The 9,690-nt window shown below is 40.4% G+C and overlaps 1 protein-coding gene across 1 annotated transcript in view; it reads right to left on the bottom strand.

Annotated features, from left to right (window-relative positions):
• Window positions 1-9,690, bottom strand: part of slit3 (slit homolog 3 (Drosophila)) — a 304,073-nt gene that overhangs the window by 37,738 nt on the left and 256,645 nt on the right. Inside the window, exons 20-23 of the mRNA XM_047353248.1 lie at window positions 6,399-6,531; window positions 3,955-4,023; window positions 3,805-3,876; window positions 2,182-2,253 (exon numbers count right to left, since the gene is read on the bottom strand). Of these exons, the coding sequence (XP_047209204.1) occupies window positions 2,182-2,253; window positions 3,805-3,876; window positions 3,955-4,023; window positions 6,399-6,531 (346 nt within the window). The remainder of the gene's footprint in view (window positions 1-2,181; window positions 2,254-3,804; window positions 3,877-3,954; window positions 4,024-6,398; window positions 6,532-9,690) is intronic.

The raw sequence follows: 9,690 nt of genomic DNA, 5'->3' as shown, positions 1-9,690 counted from the left end.
AGTTGCCTCCTGAATCACTAATCAGAGTCCAGCTGTGCGCAACTGAACCCGAGTCTAACTGCAGCGGTTTTGCTTCTGGTCTTAGAGGTTCTTCAGTGAACATCAGAGAACAACCAGCATCATGAAGACCAAGGAACACAACAGACAGGTCAAGGAGAAGGTTCTGGTTCAGTTTAAAGCAGGGTTAGGTTCTACAACAATATCCAAGCTTTGAACATCTTACAGAGGTCTGTTCAATCTATCATCTGAACATAGAGAGGATGGACCACCTGCAGACCTACCAAGACACGGATGTTCACCTAAACTGACAGGCTGGACAAGGAGCATTAATGAGAGAAGCAGCCAAATGGACCATGGTAACTCTGGAGAAGCTGCAGAGATCCACAGCTCAGGTGGGACAACTATTATTTGCACTCAACAAATATAACATTTAGAGAATACTGATAAGAGGAAAGTTATGGTTGAAAGAAGTCCTGTTAGCAGGACTACAAACCATGTAAGAGATACAGCATGCAGAAGATGCTCTGATCAGATGGGACCAAGATTTTGGCCTACATGTAAAAATACTATGTATTTAACACTGCGTCTCTCTGAACACACTACCCACATAAGCAACATCACCTTAAATACAACAAAATATTGTGATGAAAGGTAGCTCCATATCGCCCGTCCATGATGTCAACATATTTACTAAATGTCAGATTTTATTAATGCAAAATAGCTAAATTAAACAAACTGATTAAAAGAAAAGATTTGTGGCCTAAATCAGATGTTCATTGAAGAGCCAAAAAATAAAATGTGACTTTTCTCAGTAGCAAGTGCAGGAATTCGAGTCACTCTCTCTTTCAAAATGCAAGTTTGATAATTTCATTACAAGCCGATGTTGTGGAATTTTCTTATCAAAGTGGGTAAAAACTTATAAAGACTTTGTCTTTATAAGTTTTATTCAAAGGCATTCAGCGTTTAAATGACTCTGACACTGAGGTTAGTCAGTGAAACAGAGTCCTGATCAACATTTACATACAGTATTTATACCAGAACATGACAGTTTTATCTCAACTTCAAAGAGTCTGTGTTTTATGACCCCAGACCCTTCTCAGGTTCAGAGGTGACAAAGTTATCTAGGAACCCATCTGTCCTTCCCAACACATCATCCTAACTGGGTTTTAACCATTAAACTTCTGATAATGGTTTTACAGCTTCCTCCTCTAACACAGATGTTCAGAGGAGTGAGATAAAAAAGGTCACACACTTTAGAATGCTTACTGCAAGAATTTCCATCACACAGATTGGGCTGCACCCAAGTCAGGTTTGGAGTAAAAGTCGATGGATTTTTATGGTCTTGTTTACTATCAAATTAAAATTAAAGCAAAAAGCTTTTTAAAAGAAGAGTGTTGTACATAACATTTTCTATTTTAGGAAGATTTGAATTCATCAGCAAGAATCTTGCAAAAAAAAAAAAAGCTTTTTTTGCATCAGCTGCCAAATTTGTACCATTTTGGTCTAAATGTTTTGTTCTGTTTTCTTTAAGACCTTTGCTTTCATTAAGAAAGTGTAATAAAATCAGTATTTTACTGTAAAAACCACCATGTCCCCCATCTTTAGATAACAGATTGGCAGTGGGTTGTAAATGGTTTATGTAGTGTTACAAACACACATGGATATTTATTACAAAATATTACAAAAAATATGGATAAGATGTGGTTTAAACTGTCCCAAAAATATAAAAATCTGTGTTCCTGCACAGGTTTGCATGTTTGTGGTTGGTTTGTGTCCCTCATGCATACATCGGGGTTGATGGGTGGCGGTGGCCAGAAAGTAATATTCACATGGACGCTGTGTGGGTTTTCTGAGACAGAGGGCGGACAACCAAACGGATGACCGAGAGAGACCAAGGCTGAAAGTCGATTCATCACATCCAACCCTGGGTGGAGGCAGGGAAAAGGAGGAGAGGATAGATGGATGAAGAGACGCTGGCTGACAAGAGAGAGGCCACAACATACAGATGCTTCTCCTTTAACCTAAAGCAACAAATGATGGCCGCTCTGACCAGGACCTCCACCTGCTCTAAAAGCAGAGTCGTCATTAAACTGTGATGTGGCTCAGTGATGAACCCAACACACAGCAGGGAGCAGAACACTGAACCCATTGCAGCACTCAGGGATGAAGCGTGCTACTCACAGCAGGCGGAGAGACCTGAGTCCATCAAAGGCGTGGAGTAGGATGCAGCGGATCTGGTTGTAGCTCAGGATGCTGGAAGAGGCACACACACAAACACATGAAAAACAAAATAAATAAAACTGCTACAGACTATTGTTCAATAAGATTTTTTTTACAAATTTAAACAAAAATTACAATTGCCTTTTTCATTTGAATCAGCATGAAACTATTTTCAAGATGGGGCTGCACGTTGGCACAGTTGGTAGCACTGTTGCCTTGCAGCAAGAAGATCCTGGGTTCGATTCCCAAGGGTTCTTTCTGCATGGAGTTTGCATGTTCTCCCCGTGCATACTTGGGTTCTCACCAGGTACTCCAGCTTCCTCCCACAGTCCAAAGACATGCCTGGTAGGTTAATTGGTCTCTCTAAATTACCCTTAGGTGTGTGAATGACTGTGTGCATGGTTGTTTGTGTGTTGCCCTACGATGGACTGGGGACCTGTCCAGGGTGTACCCCGCCTCTTGCTCATAGACTGCTGGAGATAAGCACCAGCTTCCCCACAACCCACTATGGAATACGCGGTAGAAAATGACTGAATTACTGACTATTTTCAAAATGACTCAATAAAAACAGTTTTCAGACTTTATTACTATGATAACAAACATCATAATGAAGCATCATCAGGTTTAAATAGCTCATAAATTTAATAAGGAGCAGATTAGAACAACTGAACATGAGGAAAATGTGACTCTTCTCTCAACCTGCAGCTTCCAGTGTTTTTAGGAGCTGCACAGAAGATCTGAGCTGACTGTAGGTGGAAGTCCAATCTTACAGCATATAAGCAGACCAACACAGAGTAGATATCGCATATCTGTGATGTAGAAGGAAAATGAGTCAGGGCTTTTATCTTACTAAATGAAACCTGAGAAGTGTGGTGTGAATTCATATTCAGTCCTTGTGAGTCAGAACTTTGTAGAACCACTGTTCTTTGCAGGTCCAACAGCTGGTCCTCTGGGGTATGGCTCCACCAGCATTGAACATCTACAGATTGAAGTTTGGAGAGTGGAGAGCATCGGGGAACATCCGTTTTCAGGTCTTGCCACAGATTCTGGACAATGGACTCTGTTTACTAATAAAGTGGCTCCTCATTGGTCATATTGAATGTTTTTTATAAGAAATGTAAAACCATGTTTAATTTTCCTTCCACTCTACAGATTATTCACTGCTTGATGTTGATCTGTCACATAACATCCCAATAAAATACACTGGGATCTGTGGTTACTATGTGACGAATGGGTAAAGGATTGAGGAATCTGAAAATGAAAAGCAAGAGCAGGCTCTCCCAGGAAAAATGAAACGAAGAAGCTGTTTCCATTTAGTCTGACATAAAAACCAAAACTCTGAACCAAACTGGCAGGTTAGGATATGGGCAAAATAATATATTATAAATGAGCAATGTGGCATAAAAGGTCAAGACATGAGGAAGAAGAAGGAGAGAGTGTCAGAAAAAAAGGACCAGAATGACAACATATCTATATGAGGAAGAGGAAAGTAGTGGAAGGAAGAGCCTTTTGAGAATTCATCCACATCAACACATTCCCAATCCATGCATATCTGCACATCATGCTGTTGCTTGAGGAACTTACAGTGTGGCCAGCTGAGTCATGTTGCTGAAGGTATATGGAGCCACTGTACTGATGCTGTTGTTGCTCAGGTCCCTGTGAACAAACAACCACCGCAGAGTCATACAACAGCAGTGTGTTCAGTGTGTTCTGTAGTATATGAGAGGTACATACACCAGAGACAGCTGCTTCAGGACTGCCAGCTCCTTGGGAACAGATGACAGCATGTTCCCCTCCAGGTACCTGTAAGGAAACATGGATGGATCATTTACTGGGCCATGCATGGTCGTACATACAGACCTTCTGTGGTAAAGTTTCATACTGTTCCCTAAAGAGGAAAGACAGAGGAAATAAGAAGCAGTCAGGAGGAGGAGGAGGGTCAGAGCTGGAGTCCAGAATTATTCATAACCTCGATTTACAAGTAAAATTATTTTCATTCCATCAGGAAGTTCGTTTCTGAGAGGAAATGAGACAAAAAAAGATTTAGGAGTATCATAAAATAACATCTGTTTTATACACATTTAATTTAAAAAAAGTGATTTATACCCTTCTAAACTATTTTATCACAGTATTCAAACTTATCTTCTATCAGCTGAGCAGCTTTCTGCATGGTTCCTCTGGCGATCTCCAAGTCTCTAAGGTTGGAAGGTCTCTTTACCATAACCCCAATCTTTGGCTTCCTCCACAGATTCTCTTTCAGAACCAAATCTGGACTCGGGTTCGTTCACTTCAAAATGTTTATGTTGCTTCCAGTCAGAAGAAACAATGTTGGTCAAATTATTTCTCCTCATTCTGCCAGGAGTATGAATAATTTTGGGCTTACCTGTAGATCATGCAGCATGTTGCTGTTAACGTTTTCTGTGTAAATACGGTGAACCACGATATTTTTACTAGAGGTGCCTGGAATCAAACTCTTGGGAGCTGCCTATATTTATGAGCTTCAAGTCTCCGAGGTTGGAAGGCCTCCTTACCATCACCCTAATATTCAGGGTGGGGGAGGGGTTGTAAATAATTTTGGTGGCTAATGGAAAAATCATTTTAAAACTGGTCGATATAAAGATTAGCGAAGCAGTAACTTTCTATCTTATTCAAGTAATAAACAATCATTTCCTGTGGCCAGCCTTCAAACAGCTCCACTCTGACCAGGAGGTGGCTTCATGGAGCACGTAGGTTGCGAGGACAGGAGACAGCTATGAGCTCCAGATCAGGACAAACCGATGTCCCATTACAGCCACCAGAGACACACTGGAGGACCTGCTCATTGAGTTAATGGTAAAATTAACAGAATCATAAAAATCTGCCTCTGACCCATTCTGCTTCAAAACCAGAAATGGGTCTGAGATTACAGCAGGTGCCCGTGATGTCAGCCTGAAACGGGTCTGGACTAAATCCTGGTTTCATTGTGCTGACCTGCAGCAGCCACACAGGTATTTACCCTCAACAGACAGGTTCCCAAGTCCAAGTCTCTAATGAAATTAGCATCCAGGTCACCTCTTAAGTCTGCATCGTTGTAGGTCAGGAATCCAAACCTGGACGGTTTGTCCTCAGGCCGTAGTTATTACATGAGCATTTAATATTTATCCTTCAGTATTTTAATCTTTACTAACAGTTATCTTTTAATCTGTTAACATTTAATCTACTATACCTAAAAATCTCCTAAACGCTGATTGACATTTTGGAAAATTGATCAAATGTAATTAGAAATATAAATATGCGTTTATGCTCTAAGAAAAAGAATAGAAAGAGACTAAGACCTGTTAATGTTGAGTTTCTAGTTTTTTTGTCTTTGTAACGACTAAGTTAACAGCTGTTTGTCCCTGTCTTTATGTTGTTCTCTCCTTCATTAGATGTTGCTCTAAATCTGGTCTGAAGGGGTTTCTTCTCCCTCTAAGCTGTAGAAGTTTTAATAATATTGGGAAATTATTTTCTAAAGCCACAATGAAACCTTTGTTCTATATTCTAAATAGTAAAGATGCAGCTGCTGTCTGGATACTGGCTTCCTTTAATTCTTCATCACAGGAGATAAAAACTGGTATTAAGACTCGAGTCTCAGACCATGAATCCAAGTCAAGTCTAAGTCGAGTCTGAAGTCGTTTATTTTTACGACAGAAGCGTCACCATCTGTAATTATAATCTGGTGGTTTTTGGCTTTCTACAGTAAACAGAGAACAAATCAGTGTTTACCTTCCAGTCATCATGAAACTTAATCAGACACAAGATTTTCACTGGAGCTCAGAGGTACACTCACATATTTCATGAACCAGTGGCCTCCTGCCGCTCCCTTAGGTCATAAGTAGGTCATGTGGACAGCATGATGGAGTGTCTTCTTCAGCCTGATCAATACCTAATCACTGCTATTGACCCTGTAGCCTAGGCCCATTTCACAGCCAGAGCTCTGCTCCTATGTGTTTGTGGTTATGCCTGTGAGTGCAATAATTCATTATTACTGGTGGAGGTTCAGGTTTCAGCGCTCTCTAATTTTCTGATCTCAACTAACATCGTTTCAGCCTCGGTTTTCTACAACAACCACGCGTTTTCATTTCTGTTTCTGTGTCATGAACACAGGTCGTGATGTTAAAACAGGTCTGTGGGTGAATGTTTCAGCACCCCTAACTCACAGCTCCGTGGTGTCCTTGGGAATGCCCTTGGGGAGAGCGTGCAGCCCTCTGTTGCTGCATCGCACCACTCCGTCTGAGCACGTGCAGACGTCAGGACATCCAGATGCAGGAAGACAGCCATTATCCTCAACACCTGGAGAGAGTAGACAAGACAAATGTTGAAGTAGAAAACAAAAAGAAGAGAAGAAACAAGAGGGATGAAGACCAAGTGAAAGAGACAGAGAAACTGAGCAGCCTGAAGGATCAAAGGGAAAGCAAAGAAAGGGAAGAGGGATGGCTTGAGATAAAGCGATAACAGAAGAGGAAAAACTTGGTCATATTCTTTCAAGCATGTTTCGTTATAATGCTTTTAAAATGACCAGATGTTAACTCTGACTGAAGTCAGCCGGCTCTGGACCTACAACCCAAATTTAAACATATAATCTTGGAAAGGTTTTATATCTCAACATAAAAAACAAAAAAAAACAGATACAGTTGCAACTTTTATTTCGGCACAGATTTTCAGGCAGCTGCAGGAAACACATCTAACATGTGGTGATTGGATGTAAATTTGGAAAAGTTTCAGTTTTTATTTAAATGAATTAATGTTTAGGCCCGGCTCCTTTGCTCTGATTGATTCTGTGAGTGTAAAACAAATCCGGTCAACACTACCGAACTTACAAGGCCTTCTATGGTCTCCAGCCTTTCTTTAGATGTTGTCACTGTCTGTTAGCTTTCCTTTAATTTGGTTTTTGGAAAAATGTGTCTTCTGTGGGTCTAAATATGAAGAAATGAAACACATTTTGTGAAACATCGAGTTGTGTTGGGGGTGGTCCCTGTTTAGCCCACTCATATTACAAGACCAGACTGGTAACATTACTAGTTTGGTGAAGATGATGATGAAGATGAGGTAGGAGAGAAAGGGTGTCTACCAAACTACAGCATAGAGATTATTTGCAGATAAAATGTATGCAACCGATTTTTCTACTTGTTTATGTCACTTTTGGCACAATAAAACCTCCTATTTGAAACAAACTTTATTCTGCAAACAACTGCTAAGCATTTTATATTTTCTCTACTTTTGCTTTGCTCAAATAATTATAGGCTGAATTCATCCAAACAATAGGTTGCAATGCCATGCTGTTGGAGCCACTTCTAGTATTCGGCATGCTAATGGGAGTGAAACTTCATTAGCGCAGACAGAGCTTCTGCATACTATCGCATGAGCCTAAGTAACGTTATTATTACTGTGACACTTGAGTGGGTACAGAAATCGTGTAGATGTGATGCATAAGTGCAGTTCGTATGGTATTTATGAAGCTCATACTGTAGAATTGTTCCAAATGTTCAAAAGAGCTTTAAGCAGCCAGGTTTAGCCGTTGATCCATGTACATTTGCTACAGCGTGAAATGAAAAAAGGAAGGCCAAACATATGAAGAGGCATACAAAGAGAACCGGGTCATTATTTTAAGTAAATTATGACCCAGTTCTCTTCATTTGCCTCTTCATATGCAGTAGAAACAAAAGGCAGACTGGCAACAGTTTTTTCTGCAAATTTCTCTGCAGGAATCTGCTACTTAAAATGATTCAACTTGAGACTGTCCACGCATGGCTCATTTTAGTCTTGCTGTAAAGATAGTGTGGTTGTAATGAGCATACACTTCACACAAACACAGAATGATTGCAATCACTCAAAGGCTCTGATAAAAAGGATCAGAGATGAAAGCCGTGTGTTGCTCTTGGCTTGAGCCTCTTCCACCTCCCTCATTCACACATATGCATACAAGCACAGCTCTGAAGGAGCCGTGCAGAACGTAAGCAGCTGAGCCGAGGTCCCAAATGTAAAACAAGCTGAGTTAAAACCATAATGAAGGATAATGAGAACTGGAAGGCGGGCCAATCACAACACAACTGGAGCTTGAGTTTGGTATGATTTGAACAGGGAAGGTTTACAGTCTCATATCTGAACTCTTTGTTGTGTGTTTATCCCTGTGTTTAAAATGAAATCATGTAAATGGCTCAGAGTACTTTACTACGCTTGTTTTCCACTCAGCATTCTTACTACAAGCCACAAAAGGTCATTCAGATACACAGTCTCCTTAAGGTTAAACATTGTTCTTCTCATTTATCAGAGTGTGTCCATGCTGGGTATCAAACCACCAACCTCCCAAATGGTCCCCACCCTGCATTAAATGAAGGCTCCATGTGTACAGAACTTGGTACTTGTCAGCCCCCTCCGGTGTCCTGTGGCCATTTTGTCGTCCTCTTTGTAGTTTTATAATTGACCGAATCTCTAAATGTTGAATAAATGAGTGCTTTTGGGCCTGTAAGGGGGGTCGTGTATTGTCCGCATGTGTAAATGTGTACGTCTAATCTGCTGCGTGTTGCTCTGGAGTCCAGGGGGAGGTGCAGCCCGGGGCTGCCTCACTCTATACTCGGCTAATTGAACTAACATCTAAATGTGCGTTAAATATCTTCTCACAAATTCAATTAACTTTACCTTTCCTCCGGCTACATCTGGACACCTTAACGGTCGTTCTGCTCAGCTAGAAATAGACTGAACACAGATTGTGTGTGTGCTCCTTTGCCTCTGCTCTGTTGGAAACCCATTTAAAATGTTCAGTTATAGGAGGTTATATCGGACAGTTTGTTTGTCTTGGCGTCAGCAGGACGTCTTCAAACATTTGACAGTTGCTTTTGAGCCAAAGAACAATCGATTTTATGTTGCTGCTGGTCTGGATCTTTGATTTCCATGACATAAGAAGTTGTGTGCCATAAAAAAGGTCAAACAAACCTAATTTCCAATTTGCATTAATGATTTACTGCTCCCCACCTTCCTGTCATTATTTTTTATTTAAGTAGGATGAGCAAGATTTAACTTTAGACATAAGTCATCACTCTAAAGACTGTAAGAGCTCTGATTAGGGTGGTGGCTAGGGTGGTATGGACAGATTTATGTGAATGTGTGTGTACAAAATGCAAGAATGAACATCACGGTCTGATACCATCTCTGAGTTTCTGTACATAAACCAACCCAGCTAACTATTGCCCAAATTCATTTCCAGTACATGGCTGCAGGAAATTAGAAAAGTGTATGGATGGATGGACGGATGGATGGTTGAATATATGGACTTTTTTTCTTAGTTTTTTTAAATTCTTGGAATCTTTAATTTGAATCTGAAATATAATTTTTTCTCTTTATCTTCTGACCTTCATATCTAAACTAAAATGTAATCCCAAGATTTCAGATTCAATTCCTTCCTGAAACTATTTTCTGTCAGAAATGTTCTTGAAAACAGTCCCCTGAAAAATT

Source organism: Girardinichthys multiradiatus, chromosome 23 (assembly GCF_021462225.1).
Source record: "Girardinichthys multiradiatus isolate DD_20200921_A chromosome 23, DD_fGirMul_XY1, whole genome shotgun sequence".
NCBI classification, from domain to species: Eukaryota; Metazoa; Chordata; class Actinopteri; order Cyprinodontiformes; family Goodeidae; genus Girardinichthys; species Girardinichthys multiradiatus.
The sequence above is the reverse complement of the archived record's forward strand: the minus strand, read 5'-3'. Positions and strand labels throughout refer to the sequence as shown.